General features: G+C 47.6%; 8 protein-coding genes across 8 annotated transcripts; all 8 read left to right on the forward strand.

Annotated features, from left to right (window-relative positions):
- Positions 1 to 508: 508 nt before the first annotated feature.
- Positions 509 to 3735, forward strand: LOC111065349 (fibrous sheath CABYR-binding protein). Its single transcript, XM_041595502.1, has 3 exons — positions 509 to 574; positions 1163 to 2842; positions 3709 to 3735. The coding sequence occupies exons 1-3, from the start codon at positions 509 to 511 to the stop codon at positions 3733 to 3735; spliced, it is 1773 nt and encodes a 590-aa protein (XP_041451436.1).
- Positions 3736 to 4925: 1190 nt separating this feature from the next.
- Positions 4926 to 5827, forward strand: LOC111065320 (cuticle protein 16.5). The gene is made up of 2 exons (XM_022353430.2): positions 4926 to 4991; positions 5136 to 5827. Exons 1-2 carry the CDS (start codon positions 4989 to 4991, stop codon positions 5712 to 5714), a joined length of 582 nt encoding a protein of 193 aa, XP_022209122.2. The 5' UTR covers positions 4926 to 4988; the 3' UTR covers positions 5715 to 5827.
- An 809-nt stretch (positions 5828 to 6636) lies between these two features.
- On the forward strand, positions 6637 to 7903 carry LOC111065394 (proline-rich protein 2). Its single transcript, XM_022353539.2, has 2 exons — positions 6637 to 6663; positions 6734 to 7903. The coding sequence occupies exons 1-2, from the start codon at positions 6637 to 6639 to the stop codon at positions 7901 to 7903; spliced, it is 1197 nt and encodes a 398-aa protein (XP_022209231.2).
- A 4356-nt stretch (positions 7904 to 12259) lies between these two features.
- Positions 12260 to 14517, forward strand: LOC111065346 (skin secretory protein xP2). Its single transcript, XM_041595577.1, is given in 5 exon segments — positions 12260 to 12303; positions 12440 to 13390; positions 13428 to 13465; positions 13467 to 13902; positions 13945 to 14517. Coding segments are annotated over 5 exon segments (1863 nt in total). The 5' UTR covers positions 12260 to 12300; the 3' UTR covers positions 14380 to 14517.
- A 1006-nt stretch (positions 14518 to 15523) lies between these two features.
- LOC111065393 lies at positions 15524 to 15886 on the forward strand. Its single transcript, XM_022353538.2, has one exon. It carries the CDS (start codon positions 15524 to 15526, stop codon positions 15884 to 15886), a length of 363 nt encoding a protein of 120 aa, XP_022209230.1.
- A 699-nt stretch (positions 15887 to 16585) lies between these two features.
- LOC111065406 (cuticle protein 16.5) lies at positions 16586 to 17835 on the forward strand. Its single transcript, XM_022353551.2, has 2 exons — positions 16586 to 16695; positions 16775 to 17835. Exons 1-2 carry the CDS (start codon positions 16693 to 16695, stop codon positions 17756 to 17758), a joined length of 987 nt encoding a protein of 328 aa, XP_022209243.1. The 5' UTR covers positions 16586 to 16692; the 3' UTR covers positions 17759 to 17835.
- Positions 17836 to 19080: 1245 nt separating this feature from the next.
- On the forward strand, positions 19081 to 19907 carry LOC111065407. The gene has a single exon (XM_022353552.2). It carries the CDS (start codon positions 19433 to 19435, stop codon positions 19811 to 19813), a length of 381 nt encoding a protein of 126 aa, XP_022209244.1. The 5' UTR covers positions 19081 to 19432; the 3' UTR covers positions 19814 to 19907.
- A 3692-nt stretch (positions 19908 to 23599) lies between these two features.
- Positions 23600 to 25330, forward strand: LOC121405004 (cuticle protein 16.5). The gene is made up of 2 exons (XM_041595504.1): positions 23600 to 23695; positions 24512 to 25330. The coding sequence occupies exons 1-2, from the start codon at positions 23600 to 23602 to the stop codon at positions 25328 to 25330; spliced, it is 915 nt and encodes a 304-aa protein (XP_041451438.1).
- Positions 25331 to 26552: the final 1222 nt, after the last annotated feature.

The following is a 26552-nucleotide window of genomic DNA, read 5'->3' on the forward strand; positions in this document are numbered from 1 at the left end:
CGATGCCGCCGCCGCCCAGTTCAACGATCGTTAATTATGCTAGACAACGAATATCTAGCCGAGAATATTGGATATTAAAACAACTATCAGAATACCCCGTAAGATGGCAGGGTATTAAAAATTGCACTCGTTGAGGGTGCATGCAAAAGGGGGAGAAATATGTAGGAGTCTACTTTTGGTCTACTTATCAGGAGCCTTAAGCTGAGAGCTACTTTTAGCTTTACTTTTTATATATATAATATTATTCTCTACAAATATTCAAACAGGGTAGCACACAAGTTCATTCTGCACGCACCATTAAATGCCCAATAAGAGAGTTAAATAAATACAGAATACAGAAAATATACAGAAATAAATACAGAAATACATACAGAAATAAATGCATACATATGTACATATGTACGTGTATAAATCATATTTTGATTGAGCAGTCGCCTAATAGCCAACATTCAATGTGCGTTTAAGTATCCATCGATTGATGTCTTGGGGCCCAATTAGCGGACAGACAATGGACGGACGTGTGGGGCGAATGCGTGGCGTGGAGTGGAGTGGCGTGGAGTGGAACTGGTTGCCAGTCGATGCAAGCCGATTATGACACCCGGCTGAACTTGCCAGGCGCTAATCAGTGACTCCATTTAGCGACTTATTAGAGAGCTATCAATAGATGGCAACCGAGAGGGGGAGACAGACCAATGTTTAATTGATGGAAAGGCCAAACGCAGCTGGCGAGGTTCTAATCAAGTCGAGTTGAATACGACTGGATCGAACGGATAAGATCACAGCTCTGCTCACATATCTGCTCACACATCTCTGGCTCATCTCATCTCAACTCATCTTTTGTTATGTTAGCTATGCAAATTTAAATTAAAAAACAAAAATTTAATAAAAAATCAAGCAAGAAACTAAAATATGGGAAGACTGAAAGAAGACTGAAAAAATGATTCGTACGGAAACCAAAACAGAAACTCCAATTAGCATAGGCCCTAATCCTCTTTTGTGCGGGGTATAAAAACCTGAAACGCCCCTCTCAACATTAACAGATTCAGACCAAACATGGTAAGTTTCGGTTCTACAATGGGGGAACCACCGGCCGACTCTCCCTTCCACTCCAATTTCAATTCCACTTCCAATTCCTGCTCATTTTCCTCTCGCTTTCTTTCAGCAAATCTCGTACGTCATTGCTCTGGCTTTTGTGGCCCACGTGGCGGCTGATGTCAGTCACCTCAAGCTGGGTCTCGCCGCAGATGGCGGCTATGGACTGACCTCCTCCTCATCATCCTCCTCCACATCGTACTCGGCCGCTTCGGTGGTGCCGGGTGGCGATTCGAGCAGCTATCAGCCTGAAGAGCTGATCCCAGCCCACCTGAAGGTCGCCTCCATTGAGACTCAATCCGCCGAAGTGGTTCCTGGCGGCGACTCCAGCTCCTACCAGCCCGCGGAATATACTCCAGCAAACCTCAGAGTAGCCTCCGTTCAGACCCAATCCGCCGAAGTGGTTCCTGGCGGCGACTCCAGCTCCTACCAGCCCGCGGAATATACTCCAGCAAACCTCAGAGTAGCCTCCGTTCAGACCCAATCCGCCGAAGTGGTTCCTGGCGGCGACTCCAGCTCCTACCAGCCCGCGGAATATACTCCAGCAAACCTCAGAGTAGCCTCCGTTCAGACCCAATCCGCCGAAGTGGTTCCTGGGGGCGACTCCAGCTCCTACCAGCCCGCTCAACAAATCCTTGGCGGCGACTCCAGCAGCTATACCCCCGCTCATTTGCGGTCCGCTGAGCAAGTCGATGCCGAGGCTGTTCCACACAGCATCGGAGCGGACAGCTATACGCCCGAGCAGTTCATTCCAGAGGCTGATCGCGAGGCTCACTACAAGTATGTCCAGGAGCAGCAGCAGCAGCAGCAGGCAGCGGAAGAGCAGACCAGCACCATTCCCGGTGGCGATTCGAGCTCCTACCAGCCTGCCGAATATACGCCCGCACATCTGAAAGTAGCCACCGCTCAGGTGGCATCTTCTAGTGCCGCTGAGGTGGCAGCGCCTGGCAGTGATGAGAGCTCCTACCAGCCTGCTGAGTACACTCCCGCTCAGCTGAAGCTTACTTCAGCTCAGGCGGAGGTGGAGTCCTCTGTGGCCCAGGCTGTGCCCAGCATCGGTGGGGACAGCTATACGCCCGAGCAGTTCATCCCAGAGGCTGTTCGTCAGGCACACTATCAGTATGGCCAGGCCCAGCAGCAGCAGCAGCAGCAGCAGGAGACCATCATTCCAGGTGGAGATTCAAGCTCTTACCAGCCCGCCGAATACACTCCCGCTCAGCTGAAGGTGGCTCTGGTGGCGCCGCTGGCTGCTGAAGCTGCGCCCGGCAGTGATGAGAGCTCCTACACGCCTGCTGAGTACCAGACAGCTGCTGTCCAGTCTGCTCCCGCTGTCCAGTACAGCTACACCCGGACACTGGCAACGGCGGTGCAGGCCCCTGCTGCAGTCGGCTCCTCCGTGGCTGCCACGTCGGCCGGCAGCTATCAGCCAGCCGATCTGATTCCCGCCTACGTTCAAGGTCAGACTGTGATCAGCAAGCAGCTGGTGGCGCCACTTCGTGAGTCCGTCGTGTATGCCAATGCCCAGGGTCAGGCTGTCAGCAGCACGCAGCTGGTGGCTCCGTTCCGGGCGGAGTCCCTCAATGTCTATGGCCAGGCAGCGGCCACTGTCAGCGAGCTAGCACCTGCCCAGCTGTACCAGGAGCCCGAATCGAACGGCATCGAGGAGTTCAATGCCGAGACCCATGTGCCCGTGGCCATTGGTGGCAACACAGTCACGCCCGCTCACCTGCTGGAGGCCAGCTACACATCCGTTGCCCCCTCCTCCTCCTCCTCCTCCTCCTCCTCCTCCTCCTCCTCCTCGTCGTCCTCCTCGTCGTCCTCCTCCTCCTCCTCTTCCTCCTCCTCCTCCTCGTCTGGTTCTGATACTCGGTATGCAACCAACGGCGGTTATGTCTACTAAGTTTTTAATTTTTTTTTCCAAAATAAATATATATAAATAAATAATGGGTATATTTACAAACATACTCGTATATTATTCTCAGTGTATTTCGATCTTTTTGTTACTTGGAATTGTTCTCAGTGTAATTAACACTGTTGGCTTTTTTGCACGTTCTTGCATGTCTCAGCTGCCCGACTTACAGTTGTTCCTGTCGTATGTGTAATGTGTGAGAGCGAGCGAGAGAGCGCGTGTGTAATGAGCGACTCGCTCAGAGAGGATCACAGGAGCGAGATAGTAAGAGCGCACGTCGAGTGTGTGTTCCTCTGCAGTGAGTGAGTGTGTGTGTTAGAAAGAGAAAGCTACAAATGCTAATTGCGTCGCAGCTAATAATTGTGAGAGAGCGAAGCTCTGGCTTGCAATGCTGAGAGCGGGCAGTTACCTTTACGTGTTGAGTGCCCTGCAACGCGGATTAATTACGCAACGCTTAAAGTAAATAGACTAAACGAATCTCTGGTGGAGATTTAATTTACTCGCATAATGTCTCAAGCTGCTTGCAAATGCCAAATGTAAAACACAATCCCTAATCCCTTTCTAGCCAGAAGCTCTCTCACTTGTTCGAGACATTAAAATGATTTGTTCGTGATCGCTAAACAGGATCGCAGCCATGATATTTCTGTTACGAAATCTTTTAATATTTCACATAGAACACAGTTACTCCCCGTATCCCTCTCTCCCAGCCCCCCAGTCCCCTGTGGGCCGTGTGATCTCATCATTAACCTGATCATCGTGATTCTACAGTTACCGCTTAGCAGCAGCTCTCACGCACCAGAAACTCAACATGCAACATGCTGTCATGCCACCCCCCGCACCACATTCATACCATGCCACTGGAGTGCCAGTTCCATTTCAAGTTCATGGGCATCTGCGCTGGCGCTGGCGCTGGCGGTGGCGGTGGCGGTGGCCAAAGTAAAAGTTGATCTGCCCGACTGCCCTGGCTGGGCTGGCTGCCCGACTGCCCCCGACTGGAGTCATACATATGTACATACATACCGGTATTGCTCATGATTATTATGTAAAGCTCGCCATGCCGCTCGTAACTCTAAGGCATTCTCAAGGCCATGCCATCCACGGATCGGTTGGGAGCGTCTTCTTGATGGCTTTTTAGAAAGTGCTCGGCTCCGGCCTCTCGTTCTGGGGATGCAATCAATCTGGCTGTCAGGCAAGGCCATTTGGATGAATCTTTCCGCTGTGGGTTCACGCTGGCTTCGCCGTAGCCCCATTTCTGCGGTCAACCCCAAAGGTTGGGGGCTTTCATATACATATGTACATGTGTGCCCATAAAGTGTTAAATTGAATGTTAATTAGCGGAACCCACAACCGAGACAACACACACACATACAAACAAACAAAACAACAAAACCAAATAAAAAAAAAAAAACCCATGCGCGGGGGGCGGTGGTCGTTCCCGTTCCCTCCTGCTAATCGGCTTGATTGAAGACCCATACCACTGCCCTACCCTATCCAAAAGGTGTCCCAAAGTAGCCCCGTTACCCCATGCTTGATGCCCCGTTGCCTGGTTGCCCTGATGATGCCCCATGCCCATTGCCCGTGCCGAAACCCGTTGCGGAAAAATATTGTAAATGAGTTAAACTTGTTTACGAGTTTGTGATTTTGGTGTTTTTTCTTCTTTTTCTTAATTTGGTTTATGTTAAATTAAATTTATATTTCACTTTTGTTTGTTGCTATTTTTCCTTCATCTCTTTACTGACAGTTGCTGTTCGCCTTTAAAATTTATATGTAGCAGCGCGACTTCTGCTGCTGCCGCTTCGCTTCTTTGGCTGCTGCTGCGACTGCTGCCTCCGCTGCAAGTCTACCACTGGGCTCTGGGGGGGATTTTCTTTGACTCTTCTGCCTATAAATTGGCAGTCAGCTCTAGGGACCGGCATCAGTCTCAGCCTCCAGCTCGTCCAGCACAGTCGCCCCCGTCAGTTCAGTCACTATCAGCCATAATCCCAACATGGTCAGTGCCTGCTCTTAGCCCACCAATAAAAAACTATTTGGGGGAATTTTTTTTTTTTTTACCATTATTTTTAGTATTCTTTTTTGTTTTTGTTTTTGCTCAAGTGCTTTTTGTAATGTGTTTTTTGTGTGCTTTGTGTTGCAGAAATTCCTCATTGTGTTCGCCCTGTTCGCCTGCGCGGCCGCCGATGTGAGCCACCTGAGCCAGTACCTGCCACCCACCAACGAGTATCTGCCACCTGTTCAGAACTCGTACGCGGCGCCATCGGTGAGCTACTCCGCCCCGGCCATCCAGCAGACCTACTCGGCTCCGGCTTACCAACAGCAGACGTACTCCGCGCCAGCCATCCAGCAGCAGACGTACTCCGCGCCAGCCATCCAGCAGAGCTATGTTGCCCCCAGCAATGAGTATCTGCCACCCGTGCAGCAGCAGACCTACTCCGTTCCAGCTGTCCAGAGGACCTACTCGGCTCCGTCCGTGAGCTACTCGGCCCCATCCGTGAGCTACTCGGCTCCGTCTGTCCAGCAGACTTATGCCGCTCCATCGGTCAGCTACTCTGCCCCATCCGTTAGCTACTCCCGTCCGGCTGTCCAGCAGTCGTACTCCGCCCCGGCCTACCAGCAGTCGTACTCCGCCCCGTCTGTGAGCTACTCGGCTCCCTCGGCCAGCGTGGATGTGGGCACCCAGTATGCCTCCAACGGTGGCTATGTCTACAGGAAGTAGGAAGCTGAGCAAAAACTGATCCAATGTAAATAACTCTTTTTCTTTGTGTGCATTTCTGTTTTTACATTTTACATTTTTTTTTTTTTCGTGTAACAAATTAAACGAAAAAGTTTTAAAAACAAAAAGTAAATGATTGAAGAGTTTTGTGTTGGGTTTTGGTTGGGTTACAAACGGCGCTTACACGTGAGCTTTTATGCTGTTAAGCTTTGCAGAGCTTTTGTGCTTTGGCAGGCCAGCTTTCGAGGGTTGTTTGTAAGTCTGGTTGTTCAGCATAAAAGCTTTGCTTGCAAGAAGGGTAAAAAGCGAGCTTTGTGCAAAAAGTTGATTTGGTTTTTTTTATTGGAGGTTCCAAAATAAAAACGAATATGTAATATATTTAGTGTAATATTTGTTGGAGCTTTAGCTAGTTGAAGCGTTCAGCAACTGTACTCGTAAAGCTCTAAAGCTCTCTATTCGTAGCGTTGTTTGTTCCTTAAAGGAGACTTTCGAATGCTTGCATTCTGCTCTCTTCCAGCTGCTCTTAAACAATTTTTAATTGCATTTATCCTTGCTGAAATTAAATTAATATTCCCAGGGAGCTTTTGTCATTCCCTCTGCCACAAAATCCAGCCACCATTTGCCTTTCTTTGAACTCCATAGAAATGATTTCTTTTGCTTGCCAGCGATTTATTCAAAAATTATTTTGGACATTCATTGGCTGCATATTATTTGATTTTCGGTTATTTTTTCGTAAAGTCTGCCTGCCTAATTAATTTTTATGGTTTAGTCCATACCCCGAGCCCCACCCCAGGGGGGGCGAGACTATTTATGGAACCTTTTTTTTTTTTGTATTGTGATGCAAAGCAATTTCCGTTCGCGAAATGGAAAGTGAAATGAACCCAAAACCCAAAGCCAAAGCCAAAGCCATAGCCAAAGCCCGTAGATGAAGTCGGAACGGAGGGCAGTTTATGTAAGCGCCCCAAGCGGCCAGTGGAATAAAAGTCTTATAAGTGGCCACGGCGCGGGCCGAGGCCGCACAGTTCCCGTCGAAGCCCCCGAAGATGCAACTGTGGCCACTAATCCTGGCTCTGCCGCTGCTGCCGCTGCTCGGCAGATGCGATGTCAGCCACCTGCCCAAGGACTACATACCGCCCGCGCCAGAGGAGGAGCTGCCTCCACCGTCCGTCGATCATCAGGAGTTGCCCCTCGAACGCGATGCGGAGGGACATTCGAATGACGCTGCCAATGGCTTCTATCCGAGCGTGGGTCTGCCTCTGCCGCCGGGCTATGCGGTGCCCACGGGCAACAATGTGCCGCCGCCGCCCGCACAGCCGCCCAACTTCCCGCTGCCCATCTATCCGCCGTACTTTGGCTTTGGCGGAGCCCAAAGCGGTCCACCGAATGCGGCCATACAACAGCCGCCACAAGGGGCCGGAGGACCCCCCTTCCCACAGGCTGGTCCGTTCCCTAGTGGCGGTCAGGGTGGCGGCCCATTCCCCTTTCCCGGACAGGGCCCCACGTTCCAACCGCAGGGAGCTCCATTTCTAGGACAGGGCGGTCAATTCCCTCCACAAGGCGGTCCATTTCCAGGACAGGGAGGTCCATTTCCCGGACAGGGAGGACCTTTCCCTGGTCAGGGAGGTGCATTCCCAGGACAGGGAGGACCCTTCCCAGGGCAAGGAGGACCTTTTCCAGGACAGGGAGGACCTTTTCCAGGACAGGGAGGACCTTTCCCAGGACAGGAAGGACCATTCCCCGGGCAAGGAGGCCAGCCCTTCCCAGGACAAGGAGGCTCACCATTCCCCGGACAGGGAGGTCCTTTTCCGACACAAAATGGCCCCTTCCCCGGGCAGGGCGGCCCCTTCCCGCCCGATTACCTGACGAGCCAAGGCCTGCCCATACCTGGCTCGCAGTCGCCCTTCCAGCAAAATTACGCGGGCTTTAATGTGCCCAACGGCTTTGGGGGACCACCGCCACAGGGCGCTAATCCATTTCAGCAGTTCGGACCCGGCTTTGGAGGGCCCGGACCACAGCAGCCATACGCTGACGAGCCGGAGAAAAACATGGATGAGGTGGAGGAGCAGGAGCAGCAGCAGCAAGCAGAGCCGCAGAAGGAGAAGGAGGAGGAGCAGCCAAGCACAGAGACGCCTCAAAGCGGCGACACCATCTACGGCACGAATGGCGGCTATGTCTATCAGCGGGCCAAGTGAGTAACGAGGGTTTTATAGGCCCCCCCATTCGAATGGCCCGAGTAGAGCAGAGACGAGCAGAGACGAGCAGCGACGAGGCTGTCGACGAGGCTGTCGACGAGGCTGTCGACGAGGCAGTCGACAAGTTCATTATAAATTATTAACAATTTTTTGTGTATCAACAGCAACAAGTTTTTGTTTTGTTTTTTTTTTTGTTATTTGGTTTATGGGCATAAACGCGAGACAGACAACATGGTTTGTCTTTATGCTAATGGAGGGCTGACAAAGAGCTGACAGATGTCCATAAACGAGAGAGACACTATGTCGCTGCTTTGCTTGTTTGCAGTCATCAAATAAGTCAATTGAATACATAGTTTATTGGCTCTGGGGCGATAAAAGTTGTGCCAAAAGGAGATTAGTAGGTGGTAGGTAGCAGGTGGCAGGTGCTCGCTTACACGCGTCGCTGTCTGCTTCTAGGATCGCGAAACTATATTTTTTGGCATCAGCATTGACAAAGAGAAGACGAGACCAGACGGCCCATAGCATAGTCTTTTGTGCAAAGAAGTGACGTGAATAGCTGGGAATAGCCATGGCTGGGCTAAACATTTACATATGCTAATTGGTCGGCTATTGGGACATTTCTATAATGATAATTGAAGAAATTTCCAAGACAGAACTTTGCTAGTGGAAATATACTGAACATTGGCGCAGCTTTTTATTTAGTATTTTATATTTTTAATCAAAGACCAGTTTGGGCACCCAACTGCAAAAGAGTCAAATCTAATAATAAATTTGTATGAAATAAATCAACTGAGAAGTGGACAAGTAATTTATTTTATTTTATTTATAGTAAATACATTTTAATATGGAAAGAAATTGTATTTAATTTGAGTGATAAGAGTGAAATAAACATTCAATCTTTAATGGAGAAAGTCGATCAATCTATTGCGGCCTATTGCGGCTGCATTTGTATCATAGATTTCTGTAAGTAAAACAAATACATATAATCATATATTTTTTTAAGCGACTATCTGTGGATCCATAGCGCTATTCAATGTGCTACCCCATGACAATATTTGTTGGGATGTAATGGAATTTATTCAGACTGAAATTTGGTCCCAATTTAGTCGAAATGTTCTGAATCACTGTATCACAGCTTTGTCTGAATTTTTCACTAGTTAAACTCCAAATGATTTATCGCTCTGATTAATAAATTATTAAATTTGCATATTTGATTTTATTTTATTTATTTATCATTTATTTATTATTTATTTATTTTTTATTTATTTATTTTTAATATTTATTTTTTATTTATTTTATAATTTCCTTACAATTTCATTTTTGGAGCAGCTTTCGCACCAGCACCTTTCGCCCGTTCGTTGTACCCTTCTGCAGCTTAAATTACACTCAACGCGATCATTATAGATTTTTAGTTCTTAATAATAATAATCTGCAAGATACCCTTTACTCAAAAATATCCCTTAAAATACCCCAGATAATAAATATAAATTTTCCCGTCTTCTAATTTGTAATTATAATGATTAAAATTAAAAGAATTCATAATTATCATTGTTCTTCTCTTTTACTAATTATTATTGTTGTTTTTAATTTTAATTATTTTCTCTGCCATATTAGTATAAACTTGTTAATTTAAAATAAATAAATTAATAAATAATAAATAAATTGCATAGGTACTTGGGGGTAAAAGGCTTTTTCAATTCGATTCGTGCGAGTATTCAGTACGACTCGTACTGTACGAGTATTTGAAATGTATTCATATTGCCCTTTATGCGCTGGCTATCCCATTCAAAGATCGTATAAATTGTAATCAAAAGATTCGTTTTAGGCACAAACAATGACTTTGTTAATTCGTATTCATCTTTTTTTTCTTTCTTGATGTCCCCACTGAATTATTTATTTATTTGTTGGTTCGATTTTTGGTTTGTTTTTTTTTGTTTGTTTTTGTGCAAGATTTTTACTTAGTTTTATAGCTGCCATTTTTATGGATTTACAAGGGACTATGAAGTAAGGGAGGGGCAAATATGTTTATCTGCGTAGCTGCTTAGAGGCCTTCCCTTCCCACCCACTCCCACTGCCATCTCTGGCGATTCTCCAGTCTGAGTTTTGGGTCTCGTTGATCGTTTTGCAGCTTTAAACCTTTTTTGGCCATTTGTTTTATGCAAATCATTTTGCTTGTTGCCACTTCTCCACAGTTCCATTGTTCAAGTTATTCAATTCAATTCATAAGATTGTTGCAATTTTTTTTTCGTTTCTTCTTGTGCCTCTCCTTTTTGAATATTTATGCAGCTTGATTTTAATTTGTACGCAAAAGAGTTACTATGCCAGCCGGCGTGATGTAGATGTAGATGTGGATGAAGATGGAGCTGCCGTTGAATATGAAGTTGGAGGCTGTTCGCACAACCATTAGTCATAATTAAGACAAACTGTGCCCGGGGTGGGCAGGGGGCCCGGGCCCTTCAACTTGACATTTTCTATTTCTATTTTGGCTTTGTTTCTAATTTTTTTTTAAACTCAATTTTCGTGGCTGATTGTGAGGTGAGGCGCGTGTCTGTCCATCCGCCTCGGATATCTCCTTCGATTATCGCCCAATAGACTATTATCAACACAATGATTCAATTTTTTTGGGCTCTTCGCATTTATAAGCCACCGCATAATCGATGTATTTATCTATGAAACACGCCTGCGAAACGCATGCATAAATTATAATTATCGGTATCAAGATCCACCGTGAACAATCGCAGGGGGCCCCCAAATCATGCGTAACTTATGGGCCGTGGCAAATGTCCGAAGGTTGGGCATGGCACAGGCCTGCCACTGCATGGGGCAACTTTACTGCCATTACTTAAATGTTAATCACTGAAGACAAATGTGGGAAATATTTCAAGCAGTGGAGTAATTCAAATATGCCTACCTATAATTATAATTAATACATTATTATTTAATTCCAATAAATAAATACAGAAAGTCTTTATCCTAATTAAAATACTTCTACTTTTTTAATTCTTCGTCTCATTGTTCTAGTTTTAATGCTAATTGTTCCAATACATATTTACATAAATTTAGTTTACGGATATATACTCTGCTATGCCACCATAAATACCACCATTATCTATGCTAATAATAACTAACTTAATAACTTTTTGTAGTGTTATATGTTTGCTTATTTAATTTTTATCAGTGAGTATTAATTGTGGTAATTATTATTATATTATTATTATTATAATTATTATTATAATTTATTATTATTTTTTTTTTTTATATTAAGTTACTTTCAACCGTGATTAGTTGAAAGATTTATTTGGCCACCAGGACTTTTTCTTAACTTTTTAATCCCATCCTCTGTCCTCAACCTATCACAGCATTGTCATGCCAAAGACAATATAAATAGTAAGATTCCTAAAGCCGAACGATCTTAACAAAAATTTAAGATCCACCCTCAAAAAATCGTGTACCCAAAAAAAATGTATGGGCGATGCTTCGCCTACTATTTAAACCAGCTTCCGCTTATCCCTGCTATATATTTCCCTGTTATACATTTATATATTTATTTAATTTAATTCTGTATTCTATCTATAATCCCATATTTAATTTACACTCAAATACTTTGCTTTGGCTATGCTCGAATTGCATTCTCTTACACTCAATATTTATTTATTTATTTATTTAGATCTTGTAGATCTTTTCTGCATTTTCTAGCCCACTCTCCCGCAATCTACGCAACCCAACAGTCAATCGATGCAACACCCACCAATGCGCTTCTCCCATGCAGTTTCAAGTCAATGCACTTAGCTCGCTACGCATCCAGCCACCCCACCCAGCCACCCATCCAGCCAACCAGCCATCCAACGTAAGTGTCAATTGCCCAGTTGGTCCAGTTAGTGCCCCATGCAACCCATGCCGGCCGAATGACTGATAAATATTTATACAATTTTTGCACAGTTTCTGCCAGTTGTTTTCCGCCTGTTCGCTTTTTGCTCCGGTTGTGTTATCAGGTTGAGATTTAAGGCTCCTCTCTATGGCTGTTAGTTGGGGCTGCTTGGGGCATTGTGCCATTGTTGGCATGGGCCCGAGCATCGTGCGTTTTGGTCATTTATTAATCAGCACCCAAAATGAAATGTGTTTTGCATGATTTTATTATTGGTCGTCTGCATTAGCATGCCGCGTGTGTCCCCCCCTTGACCTTACTGCGATGGCAGCAGCTGTCATCTTCCATCCACCATCCACCATCTGCCATCTGCCACCATTTGCATGAGCGGCGGACCAAGCCAATTAAGCGGCTAAATCTCGCTGTAAACTATAAATGCTCGACGGAGCTCTTAGCTGGGCATCAGTTTATTCGTCTCGTTCGTTTGGTGTAGTACCTCCTCCTCGTCGAGCCTTTTGTGACCTAAGTGAAGATGGTAAGTCGCCATCCAGCAGCCACCATCCACCATCCCCTTCCCACTGTGTTCAAAAAATTTTTTCTTGATTTTTTTTTCTTGTGAAAAGTGTTAATTTTTTTTTTTTGTCTCGTTGGTTTCCTCTCGCTCTCTGTAGAAACCTTTTGCATTTCTCGTTCTGGCTGCCTGCTGCTGCAGTGTGGCCCTCGTTCAGGCCCGTCCGGATGTGAGTCATCTGCTGCAATCGAACCGCAACTACCTGCCCCCGCTGCCACAGAAGGAGCTCTCTGCCAGCCAGAATTACCAGCAGATCGCCCAGAGCCAGATCCAGACCCAATACCAGAATCAGAATCAGATCCAGGTGCAATCATACCCCCAGGTGGAGTCCATTCAGGCATCCATCCCATTGGCCAGCTTCTCCATTCAGTCGGGCGGACAATATCAGTCTGCCGCTCCCGCTCCCGTTCCAGCTCCAGTCCAGGTCTCTATCCCAGCCCCTGCACCCGCTCCTGCTCCAGTTCAAATCTCTCTGCCGGCTCCGGCTCCTGTTCAAGTGCAGGCCCCTGCCCCAGCTCCAGCTCCCCAAGTTATCTATGAGTCACCCAAGCCAATTGTTGCCACCCAAACGGCGGTGCAAAATGCTTATCTGCCACCAGCGACACCTGTCCAGCAGCAGTTCGTGCCCGCTCCCGAACCAATTGTGGAGACAACGGTGCAGCAGCAGCAAACCACATACAATGCCCCAGAGCCTGTAGTTGCTGCTCCTGCTCCTGTGGTTCAGCAAAGCTACTCTGCTCCTGCTCCTGTGGTTCAGCAAAGCTACTCTGCTCCTGCTCCGGCTGTGGTTCAGCAAAGCTACTCTGCTCCTGCGCCTGTGGTGCAGGAACAAGCCTATGCGTATCCCGCTCCTGCTCCTGTGCAGCAACAGACCTTCTCGGCAGCCCCAGTCATCCAACAGACTTACTCTGCCCCCGCTCCCGTGCAGCAACAGACGACGTACAGCGCTCCTGCGCCTGTGGTGCAACAGACTTACACTGCTCCTGCGCCAGTGATTCAGGAACAGACGTACTCTGCTCCTGCTCCTGTCCTGCTGTGGTACAAACCTATCGTATCCCTCCGCTCCTGCGCCTGTGATTCGGCACCAGTCATCCAACTCTGCTCCTGCGCCTGTGGTTCAGGAACAAAGACTATGCGTATCCCTCTCCTGCTCCTTGGTGCAGCAACAGACCTTCTCGCAGCCCCAGTCATCCAGAACAGACTTACTCTGCCCCCGCGCCTGTGCAGCAACAGACGTACTCTGCTCCTGCTCCTGCGCCTGTGGTGCAACAGACTTACTCTGCTCCAGCTCCTGTGATTCAGGAACAGACGTACTCCGCTCCTGCGCCTGTGATTCAGGAACAGACGTACTCTGCTCCTGCGCCTGTGGTGCAACAGACCTACGCTGCTCCTGCTCCTGTGGTGCAGCAGTCTTACTCCGCTCCTGCGCCTGTGATTCAGGAACAAACCTACACTGCTCCTGCTCCTGCTCCTGTTGCCGCGCCTGTTGCCCAGCAAACTTACACCGCTCCCGTTGCCATTGCACAGCCTTCGATCTCGTTGCCAGAGCCAGTTCAGCAGACTGTCAGCATCAGTGCGGCAGCTGCAGCTCCAGCCCCAGTCCAGATACAGCAGCAATACAGTGGCTATAGCTACCAGGCGCCAATTGCTGCACCAGCACCCGCTCCCATTGTACAGCAGACAACTTACTCGGCTCCAGTTGCAGCCGCAGCTCCAGCTCCAGCTCCGGTTCAGTTCCAGCAATCGTTTGTGCCCGCTCCACCAGCTCCAGCGCCTGCACCCATCCAGATTCAGTCACAGGTCCAGGTCCAGGCCCAGGCTCAGCCAATCGTTCAGTATGCGCCACAAGTGTCCACGTACAACAATTACGCTCCTGCCGCTCCCGTGCAGCAGCAACAGCAGCAGCAGCAGGTGTCCTTTGCACCAGCAGCCATCGTTCAACAGGCTGAGACCAGTGTGGCCCAGGTGGCACCACAGATCACGAACCAGATCGGCACTGAATACGCCGCCAATGGCGGCTATGTGTACGAGAAGCACTAAGCACTAAGAGAAGCTGTGTGAACGGGGACCCCAGCAGATGTCCGAACTCGCATCGAGTTGTGGATCGTCGTGGATCCTGTTGGGCGAACGTTGGAACGCTGATCGTTTCATCGCACATCTCACTTACTGTTACTTAGCCAATTTTCTAGCACCAATTAGTTTTATCATACAGTTACCATTTTTTTTACGTACAAACCTGTTTTCCCATAAAAATAAATACAAAAAAACAAAACAAAAGAAAGACTTTTCAAGCGAAATTCCATTTAAAGCACTGCGCTACGCTAATACTTACCAAATAGAGCTCCAAGTTCCAAATTGGTTGCCATAAACTAGTCTCAAATTGGGAATTTGTGCTTAAAAGACAAAACTATCAGCCATGCAAGACCGGTTGCAAATGAGCTGGCGATTTTTACAAATTAATTGCACATTCAAATACCAATTTGTATGAGCGGGAACAAAATATATGTATGTGTACACATATTTGCTGAGTTTTTATTATTTAATTTGTTTAATTGAAACTTTATTTTCGTATATTCACCTCAAATTTTCACCCACAAACAGATCCGAAAATGTTTTGGCCAGCTAAACATGTGCTTGCGGCCGAGTGTGACCAGAGGTGGTGCAGTACATGTCCTACGGTTACACTGCGCAGACAGCTGCGTTTGTTTTGTTTACTTTGTGTTTACTTTCAAGAAAAGCTAATAAAAAACGAACAAAAGGAGGAAATTGCCCCCAATGCGGTTGGCGGCTCTTGTGGCAGCGGAGTTGCAGGAGAATCAACGAAGATAGCGCCGACAATATTGCGTATCCAAAACAACAACAAATTGCGCAACGGGTTGACAGCTAAAACATCGATATTGATATCGATAGTTGGGCTACAAATGTCGCACGTTCCCTTATTAACGAATTACACCCGCAATGCTGTTAAAATGAATTTAAATCTATCAATTCGCAAAAGAAACCCCAGACTTTTGTAGCAAGTGAAATATCGCCAAGCAATTTGGGAATGAAACACTATCGATAACAAAAAGTTGTCTTCCTCAGCAGGGTTGCATTTGATTCTCAATGAAAAAAAAACCAACTGGGAAAATTTACTCAAAGTCACTCTGCAATTGTGATTGTAAATCGAAAAAAAGGTGAAAATATGGCCAGCATCCGTGACTTGAGCGCTGAGGAGCGCTTCTCCTTGGACGTTTGGCTGCATCGCAAAGGCATCCGGCCGACTTATCGCAACGCCAAGCAGCTGTGCGACGCAGTGCACGTGGCAAGGATGTTCAACAAGATGCGGCCAGGAATCGATGACCTCACCAGCTACTCGCCGTGCTATAGCCTGTCGCTGAACTTCTTGAACTGGCAAATCTTCAATCAGCGTGTCCTGCGCAAACTGGACATGCACGTGTCTCCTGGGGACCTGGAAAAGCTGTCGTCGGGCTGCACGAAAGCCGTCGACTCTTTGCTCTTCACCCTGATGTCCAATGAGGCCCGCTTGAAGCCGAAAGAGGCTTAGAAGGAAGGGCATACGCAGCAGAGACAACACCATTCAATTGGAAAGAGTTTATTAAAGAATCTGCGACTATGAAAATTTGTTGTCTGGCTTTCAATTTTTATTCCTATATGTAGTGAAGGTGTTCGGATACGCTGTGCACTTTGAGAGCCTTCAAAAGATATTGCAACGTAGGTAATTCCCTGAAAATGATAAATTACTCGAGCGTTGAATATTCTGGGCTTTTGCTTTCGTTTTGATGGATGAAGGCACGGATGGAAGGCCCCGGAGATGAGCCCGGTATGACGGGGTATGGGTTTCCGACTTATGAATGGGGGGGACTTGGGACTCTCCAATAACGAGTTATACAATTTCTTCGTCGTTATCCGCCTCCCCTTGCCCGCTGATGAGAAGGCAGAAAGAACCCAGAAGAGAAGCAGCGAAAAGAGGAACAGAATTTTGGAATATTATGGGCGGCTAATGAGCTTGGCCAGTCATCGTCACTGCTGGAGAATGGGAACTTAATTCAGACGAAATGTTTCATTATTATTTCTTTTTTTTTTTTTATTTACGGGCATCGGGTATATAAGCCATGGGACAGGCAGGCAGGCAGATACACACATACGTGCGTATGTATGTATGTTTGGACGACTATAGGCGATATAGTTTATGGTCTTTTGTATTCACAAAACCTCTCGCATTTGTTCTGGTTCTTGGTCCAAGCGCCTTTTGACATTCGTATATCAAGTTGGGGCCAACAAATTTCGCCTATAAATATCTTCAGATCGGTGACATTCAGCTAGTACTCTCCCGTCTTTGGTCCCAGCAACATGGTAAGCCCCCCCTCCCCACAGCAGCGCTCCTCCGCCCCACCACCACGATCCTTTGTGCTAACCGGCGACTCTTCCGCAGCAACTCTTCGCCGTCCTCTCGCTCGCCCTCGTGGCCCTGGCCGCGGCCGATGTCAGCCACCTGAGCAACACCTATCTGCCACCCCGGTCCGGTGCCGCCTCCACCAGCTACGAGTCCTACCAGTCGGCACCCGCCGAGTCCGCCTCCTTTGCCTCGGAGTCGTCCTACTCGGCCCCCGCGGAAGCCGAAGCTGCCACCTACAACAGCGAGTCGTATGTCGCTCCTGCCGCCGCCGCCGCCGCCACCTACAACAGCGAGTCGTATTCGGCACCAGCTGCCGCCGCCACCTACAACAGCGAGTCGTATGCCGCCCCAGCTGCCACCGACAACAGCGAGTCGTATGTGGCTCCTGCCGAGAGCAGCGCTGAGGAGAGCTACGCCCAGCCCGCCGCTGTGGCTGCTGCCTCGTACTCCGCTCCCGTGGTGACCAGGACCTACACTGCCCCCGCTGTGGTGAAGACCTATTCCGCTCCAGCCGTCACTTCCTACACGAACACCTACACTGCCCCCGCTGTCGTCAAGAGCTACTCCGCCCCAGCGGTGACTTCTTACACGAACACCTACACCGCCCCCGCCGTTGTGAAGACTTACTCCGCCCCAGCTGTCAGCTCCTACTCTGCCCCCGCTGTTGTGAAGACCTACTCCGCCCCAGCTGTGACTTCCTACACCGCTCCCGTGGTGACCAAGGCTTACTCCGCTCCCGTGGTGACCAAGACCTACACCGCACCTGCTGTGGTCAAGACCTACTCCGCCCCGGCTGTGACTTCTTACACCAACACCTACACTGCCCCAGCTGTGGTAAGGACCTACTCCGCCCCCGCTGTCAGCTCCTACACCGCCCCCGCTGTGGTAAGGACCTACTCCGCTCCAGCGGTGTCCACCTACTCGGCCCCTGCCGTTTCAACCTACCGCGCTCCAGCCGTGGTAAGCGGATACTCTGGCATCGACACCACCTACGGCACCAACGGTGGCTACGTCTACTAGACGACACCGAATCCCCGAACCCAAGCATAATGCAAGCACATTTTTTTTTTTAAATATATCAAAATCAAATAATTGAACTTTTTCACATAGTTTCTTGGGCAGGGGGGGTACGTGCACAGTTCTCAGTATGTCCCAGGGAAGAATTTGCAAGAGTTGCCTTATCCGGCTGACTTATCGCAACGGCAAGCAGTGCACGTCCAATGGAAGCAGAGCAGCCTGGGCGGTGGGGAAGAAAGTGTCATGTCCATTAAGTTTATTAAACAATATGTGACTGTGTAAACGTTCGTTGTTAGCTACATACATATGTACATATGTACATTAGGGCGGTTCTTTTTTTTCGAAATTTCTGAATTTCAAAGGTCTCAGGGTCTTAAAATGTTTCTTTTGTTATGAAACAATAAAATAAAAAGTTTAAGCCCGATTGGAATACGTTTAGAGGTGCAGACATGAGGTTCAAAAAAATACTATATTTTGACAATGTTTGTATGGAAGCTATACCTTATATCGCTCTGATCGGACTGATTTTTTTATATGATTTAAAATATGAGAATATAACTCTTCTCCAAAAATTTCAACTTAATTGGTTAATATTTAATTTTTAAATTGTTTCTTCCGCTTGGTCAATATTTTTGAAAAAATTTTGGTTCTTCGGGGAAGCCCCTTTTTTGCCATTTTTTTGGCTATTTGGAGTTACCACAGGGTTTTATTATACCACTTCCAAAAAATACCGAATATTAAAGTAATGCAAATTTTGAGTTTTTTTTTTGTTTTTGTATGTTTTTGCTATTAATTTGAAATAAAACCCTAATATATGTACCTCTATGAAAAGGTAATATTACAAGCTCTAATATACCATTTTTCAATTTTTGTTTTTTGTTAGTTTTTTACATTTTATTCGCGTTTGAAGTTGAAAAAAAAAAACAACCGAATATTAATGTTATCCACTGTACATGAAATGTGAGTATGGGTTCCATAATTTTCGTGTTCAATTGATATCCCAAAATAGCTAAAAATATTTCATTCCACTGCGATGCATATTCAATATTCATAGATAAAAGACCTCAAGCTAAAACTAATTATAAATCCATAAGTATAGCAAATAATAAAAACAATAAATAAATTTTCTCAAACATTTATTTGCCATTAGGGAAACTTATTAATTATAAAAATCGAACCGAATAACTCAGCAGAGCAATCAGCCGAAAACATGCGAATATTTTTGTCGTCAGGCAAGTGCCATTCATACATACATACATACATATGTACATAAGTATATGACTGGATATAATAATATATAAAATGTATTTTGCTGTGAATGGAGATATCGCGTGTGCATTATATATGTGTATATACCCACATTCATTTATGTATCAAAAGTATCTCTTAGTGCGAAATCGAAATCGGGTTAATGTCCAAAACTTGTTATGGCCAAAACGGACAATGCAAAAGCCAAGAAATACAATCAAAAACCTGGGGGTAAAAAGCGAAGACCCAGAAAAGCTGAACAAAAGCCAACACAGAGAGGAAGAGAGAGAGAGAGATCTTCCTGGTGCACCAGAATGCCGCCTGCCAACTGGGGGATAAATATAAGAATGCAGCTGACCGAAAACAGAACCGCATTGAGGTATTGCCCGCAGACACAAACACACACGTTGCACATTACATAAACGCAAGATGCACTCCATGGGATTCCTTGTGGCACTCTCCATCTGCCTGCCACTACTGGCCCTGGGCTGGCCACACGCAGCTGCTGAAGCGGAAGCAGGCGCGACTCCAAGCACAGTCAGACCGAAGCTCATCATCGAGGAGGCGGAGGCGGAGCCGGAGTCAGAGCCGATGAGATATCAGCTAATCACCGAACACCGGCCGATGACATTGGGCCAGAACTATTACATCAAGCCCGGCCAGATAGTGGGCAGCATTAACCTGGCGTCGCCCAGCCTGCATGTGCGGCATGGCGAGGAGGAGAAGGTTGGTGGCAAACCCATAGCCAGCAAGCACAACATTCTCTTTGTGGCATATGCCAAGGATGTGCACCAGAAAAGTCTGGCCTAGGAGTAGATCACCGTCCCCAGATATACATGCATACTCGTACATACATAATACATACAGCAAAACGATTTTTTTAAATACACAAATTCCAAGCGAAACTCCCAACTCTTCGGAGTCGATTCTTCCAACCTATCCCATCCACTCACTTTCGCAGCCCCTGGAGAACTGAGCACAAATACCGAAAAGAATTATTCCATTGCGCATAACGAGAGCAAAACATAAATTATAATTTATAATTTATAATAATAATTATTACTGGATGGACAAATTAATACTCTACAGTTTGAATTGGAATATAATTCTATGAGGAATTCGTGACACTTAAGAAACTCCCAAACTAAGTAATAGTCTTTTTTTTATTATTATAATATTTGTCTGTATCCGATGGAACCGCATGATGCCAGAGATGCATCAGCCAGAGTATTTGTGGCTTCGGCACTGCCAACCAGGCAGCTTTCTTTCTTGGCTAATATTTTTATTTGATTGGATTTACTGTTCCCCCTTGGCTTCGCTTTTTGGCCTTTTGTTTTAATTATAGAAGCACACGCAAAAGATTTAATTTAAGAACTGCCCAATGGGAGGAGGAGAAGCCCCCCATTAAGATATACGTATACGTGTCCGAGAGTGTTTATTATAATTAATGTGTAGGATTGTGAGTAATCGTCGCCTTTAGACGCGACCTGTCCAATGTCGGTGCGGGGGGCGGGGGGGTTGGGCCGGATTGGATCGAATCGGATTGGATTACTTGTTTCACGTTCCACGATCTCGGGAATCTCAAAGTCTGCTGCTGCGGCTGCTGCTGCTGCCTTTGGGTATTTTTTCGCTCCCTCGCGAACTCTCGAACTGCCGCGAAGCCAGCCATAAACTTAGAACCGCATCATTAATTACACTTTCGTGGCAGCGGCGTCGGTGACTTCCGAAATGGACAGACATGGTTAAAAATAAACGCTCAGAATAAATAAAGTCTACTTTGTCGTCTCCCAATCGCGCCATTCTTTCATCCACACTGGACAACATAATTTTTGGGGTACAGTGGCCCATCGTGCTCGTGCGTGATATGCCAGTTGCAGCTCTAAAGCAGGACTCGGCAGCGCAGTCGGCGCACGTACAGCGTAAAGACTTCGTGTGGTTTCGTTATTCTGCCCTGCTGAAGTAGCGGCAAAAAAAACTTCTTCCCTGCTGACGTAGCGGCAGAGAAATAAGTAACGTATTTGACTTCGTGTCTGTTGTCTTCGCACACAAACGCACCAAAAAAATGTGTGAGACTGTGTGCGTCTGTGTGAGTCTGCTTTAAAACCAAACTCGACCTATTCAGGGCCGGATCAACCCTCAACAGGGCCCTGGGCAACCATCAATCTGGGGCCCTCCATTTTTTCACGGCAGCTCCTCTTTCTTTTTCATTTGAAATAAAAACTTAAAAATGTTATATTTGTTTGATTATTTTGTATGTTTATCAGTGGCTATTATATTTTTTCAACAAATTTTTCTGTTAGCCCTAGGGGCGGCCCAAGGAAACTGCTAATCCGGCCCTGGACCTATTCCCGTCGTCAGACTTCATATTTTGTTGGTGTACTCTGTCGATCGACTCGACGCGGGCCGAGGCATTGACGAAGCTGAAAGCAGAGGTAAAATTGAACGAGCATTTGCTCCTCATGATACATCTTTGTATTGAAGTCTTTGATAATATATGAGTATATGTAGGTATTGGCCCGGTAGTTGGTGATTTCAAATAAATGGTAGACGTATACGGAAATCTTAAATTGATGGTCGTCACATACCATTAGGTTCTTATTATTATTGCACTGTCCCAGATCTGTGCTTGCTCCCTGGCCAGGTGAATCTGATCTCTCAGCTTTATTTAACGCGGCGGTTCTACAGGAAGGGATTTCATCCACGGTGTGTAATGTGCTTTGTGCAATGCACATATCACGGTAAATCTGGTACATGCGTCAATTACCGCCCCAGAATAAGAAGCTATAGAAAATACATAGCTACCCATCCTGGTACCAATTCGAAAGTATACTAGTCGGGCATACTTTTCCCCTTTGGTGAGGAGCGAAGTGTATCTACCACTTCTTCCGATCTATGGGTCTCGGCACCCAGTTGAGATCGCAACTCCACGTGGATCCTAGCGGCTCTTCCCGCGTAAAATTTGGGCTACCACACCACCACGATGCTCCCACTAGGGGGCCTACCTCAATGAACAGCCTTGGACCGCTGAACAACCCGTGGTACCGATCTTTAGGGCTCAGTGGACCGTCCCCGTTTAGCCCCGACTGGCTCGGATAGGGTACCCTTGAGGGGGTGGCGGACGTCACCTGGCCATTGGAGCGACCAGGGCATCCGCCAGTACAATGCCAGCGCAATACCGCTTACCACCGCTCGGGCACTCTCACCATCGGCGACTGGTTCCTGAGGGAGCCACAGTTGTGCAGGTCCAGGCCCAACTGAGTCGCCGAGCAGAAGCTGCAATATGGGCAGACATATGGCTTTTCTTGCAGCCGGCACACCGCCTCGTGGGCATCCCTCGCCAGGCCCGACTTGTGCATAACCTTGCTGCAGAATGAGCATTGAGTGCCCTTTTTGTGCTTCCGCACAAATCCGGGTGGGGCCCACCATCCTCTCGGAGGACTCCAGATGAGGACCCCACCCTCCTCCCGCACGCAATCCCCAAGCATCCTTGTATCCGGATAGGGGGGCGGGATTCCGTGCGCCTGCACGATCACCTTCATCCGGCCGGGTGGTGCGGGGCCCACCTGGTGGCCTTGCCCCAACCTTCGGGCCCGGTAGGCCTCCCTCCGCCTGGCATTCCGGTCAATCAGCCGCTGTTCTACCGGGTTTGACCGGCGCACAGGCGGGAATGCCGGAGGACGGTTTGCCAGCCGTCTCCTGGGCGTTCTTGGCTGCTCGTCCCTCCTCGGAGTTCTCGGCTCTGGTTCCGCTTCCCGCGCCGCCTCCACCACCATCGCCTCCTGCTGCTCCTGCTGATCCTGCACCTCCTGCTGATCCGCATCCGCTTGCACGCCTCCAGGAGCTGCCACCGCCGGCAACTCCTGCCGCACGCGCCCCTGCTCCGGTTTAGGCTGGGGAGGCTGACAGCCGGCGCGTGCGGCCACCTCGAAGAAGCGCAAATGCGCTTCCGCCTCCCGCACAAGCGAATTAGACACTTGTGCCGATTCGAACCGCCCGGAAAGTGCGGCGACCACCGCAGCCGACGCGCGGACTCCACGCAGCCTCTCCAGCGCCACTTCGACCGGCTGCGGGATCGCCGAATTCATTAAAAATTTAACAATATTTTCTTGGTCCATGGCCGATGGATGCTGTATCGCGAATGGGTACTTTGCTGTTACCACCGTTGAAATTAAAAAAAAAAAAGATTTTCCTGCACTGATCTTCATAATAGTTCTAAATGTTTTAATAAAAACAATGAACAATGAAACTAACAGCCCTTTGCTTACTATTATCTATTATTCTTTATTTGAACAATATATAATATAAAAAAATAAATAAAATAAAGTTAATATAAATTAATTTATATTAACATAAATATTTCTTTGCGCTTTACAACACAGATTTCAGACCCATCGACGTCAACATAACGGCATTTGCTATGACAACAGCTGTCGATGTTGAAAAATTTTATTTACAAGTACATTAATACATTAAGAGCAAACAGCATATTGTGCAGGGAATGATGGATTGTTTATATGCCAAGTGCATATACTGGACGGAGTGACTCTGGACACTTGGGATCGCTGGATAATAGGCCGTTTGGCGGAAGGTCGGCAAATGCATTTGCAGCCAGAGGTGGCCCAAATCACAGAGATAGACGACGACGAGGTAGAGGAGGATCAGACGAGTGACATGAAAATGACGCCCATTCAGGTGGGGAAGAATCAAAAGCGAGTACGCTTCTCCGACTCGGATGTTTCGTTATTCTGCCCTGCTGAAGTAGCGGCAGAGAAACTTCTGCCCTTGTGACGAAGCTCGCCTGCCTCAGCGGCAGAGCAGCATTCGTGTACCCTATGCACAATTGCTCGGCTTCCGCAGCGGCAGAGAAATAAGTTACGCACACAAACGCACCAAAAAATGTTTGAGTCTGTGTGCCGACCCCTGCTCTAAAGGGATTAACAGATTTTGTTTTGATATATTTACTTTGTGTTCTATATGAGTGCTAGCAGATCTACTTGGATATATATTCATATATGAACATCTTCCACATCGTACAAGTATTTCCTCACAAGAATCCAAACCTGTTGCACAGTGTAACTAACTAGCCATCCACTGGGCCAGCCAGCGAAGCTCTAATCATCGGCTCTTGTTGTAGCTAGCAGCAATCCATTCCGTTTTCGTTTTCGATCGTTTCGTTTCGTTCTAATATATTTTTGTTGCCCCTACTTGTACTCGTAATTCGCGTATCTGTCTATCTTTCCATTTATCCATCTTTGCTCACTTGTTTTTTCTATTCACCTCTTTTGTCTGTGCGTCGATTTAAGATTTGTACTCGCACACTCGCACCTTTTGTTCGGTGTCTCTATAAAAGTGTCGGCTCATGCCACCGCTGGCATCAGTTCCAGTTCCGACATCACGGGAAGCACCCAACCAACCCTAGACCATCAGTTGAATCATCATGGTAAATATCCCACACAGCGCCACAGAGATCCATCCATCAGCGACTCAATCCATTTTATTCTTGGACAGCATTCGTTTGTGGCCTGCACCGCTGTGCTCCTGGCCGTGACCTCTGCGGCCATGGCCAGTCCTTTGGGCAGCAGCTACCTGCCGCCGCAGGCCAATGCCCACAGCAGCTACAACACGGCAGCCTCCAGCTCCTCCGCGGGCCACTACGCAGCCCCCTCGGCCACCTATGCGATCCGATCGCACGCGGCGGCAGCGGCTCCATCCAGACAGTACTTGGCTCCGGTCTCCCACAGCAGCAGCTACTCCGCGACTGCCGCCTCTCATGCCAGCTACTCCGCACCTGTGGCCGCTCCATCCAGACAGTACGTGGCGCCAGCTGCCTCCCACAGCAGTAACTCAGCGCCTGCCGCCTCTCATGCCAGCTACTCCGCGCCTGCCGCCTCTCATGCCAGCTACTCCGCACCTGTGGCCGCTCCATCCAGACAGTACTTGGCGCCAGCTGCCTCCCACAGCAGTTACTCAGCGCCTGCCGCCTCTCATGCCAGCTACTCCGCACCTGTGGCCGCTCCATCCAGACAGTACTTGGCTCCAACTGCCTCCCACAGCAGCTACAGCAGCGCTGGATCATCCTACGCCGCTCCGTCCGTGTCTCATCAGAGCTACTCCGCGCCCGCCGTCTCACACGGATCGAGTCGTAGCTATGCCGGACCAGCCGTATCCCATGTCAGCTACTCGTCACCGGCTCGCTATGCAACAGGCTCGGGCCATGGAGCTGGTGGCTACTCCTCGTCTGGCAGCAGCAGCAGCTACGGACATGGCCACTCGGGAGCTACTCGCTATGCCTCCAACGGTGGGTACGAATACCGCCTGAAGCACTAAACGGATCTCAAAATGGAATGGGGAAAAGGTTTAGGCAGCTCCCAGGTATCCATCTGTTGTACGGATTCCAGATACTAACCAAACGATTCTATTCAACTTATTCTCTTTTTTTTTTTTTTTGTAACAATGGAAATAAAGCGATTGATTTAATAAGCCTCTCTGCTGCTACGGCTGCTGCTGCTGCTGCCTTTGGGTATTTTTTCGCTCCCTCGCGAACTCTCGAACTGCCGCGAAGCCAGCCATAAACTTAGAACCGCATCATTAATTACACTTTCGTGGCAGCGGCGTCGGTGACTTCCGAAATGGACAGACATGGTTAAAAATAAACGCTCAGAATAAATAAAGTCTACTTTGTCGTCTCCCAATCGCGCCATTCTTTCATCCACACTGGACAACATAATTTTTGGGGTACAGTGGCCCATCGTGCTCGTGCGATGAGTATGCCAGTTGCAGCTCTAAAGCAGGACTCGGCAGCGCAGTCGGCGCACGTACAGCGTAAAGACTTCGTGTGGTTTCGTTATTCTGCCCTGCTGAAGTAGCGGCAAAAAAAACTTCTTCCCTGCTGACGTAGCGGCAGAGAAATAAGTAACGTATTTGACTTCGTGTCTGTTGTCTTTGCAAACAAACGCACCAAAAAAATGTGTGAGACTGTGTGCGTCTGTGTGAGTCTGCTTTAAAACCAAACTCGACCTATTCAGGGCCGGATCAACCCTCAACAGGGCCCTGGGCAACCATCAATCTGGGGCCCTCCATTTTTTCACGGCAGCTCCCTTCTTTTTTCATTTGAAATAAAAACTTAAAAATGTTATATTTGTTTGATTGATTTGTATGTTTATCAGTGGCTATTATATTTTTTATTCATTATTTGGAGTTTTTTTTTTCAACAAATTTTTCTGTTAGCCCTAGGGGCGGCCCTAGGAAACTGCTAATCCGGCCCTGGACCTATTCCCGTCGTCAGACTTCATATTTTGTTGGTGTACTCTGTCGATCGACTCGACGCGGGCCGAGGCATTGACGAAGCTGAAAGCAGAGGTAAAATTGAACGAGCATTTGCTCCTCATGATACATCTTTGTATTGAAGTCTTTGATAATATATGAGTATATTTAGGTATTGGCCCGGTAGTTGGTGATTTCAAATAAATGGTAGACGTATACGGAAATCTTAAATTGGTGGTCGTCACATACCATTAGGTTCTTATTATTATTGCACTGTCCCAGATCT

The sequence above is a fragment of the Drosophila obscura genome, unplaced genomic scaffold, assembly GCF_018151105.1.
Source record: "Drosophila obscura isolate BZ-5 IFL unplaced genomic scaffold, ASM1815110v1 contig_73, whole genome shotgun sequence".
NCBI lineage: Eukaryota > Metazoa > Arthropoda > Insecta > Diptera > Drosophilidae > Drosophila > Drosophila obscura.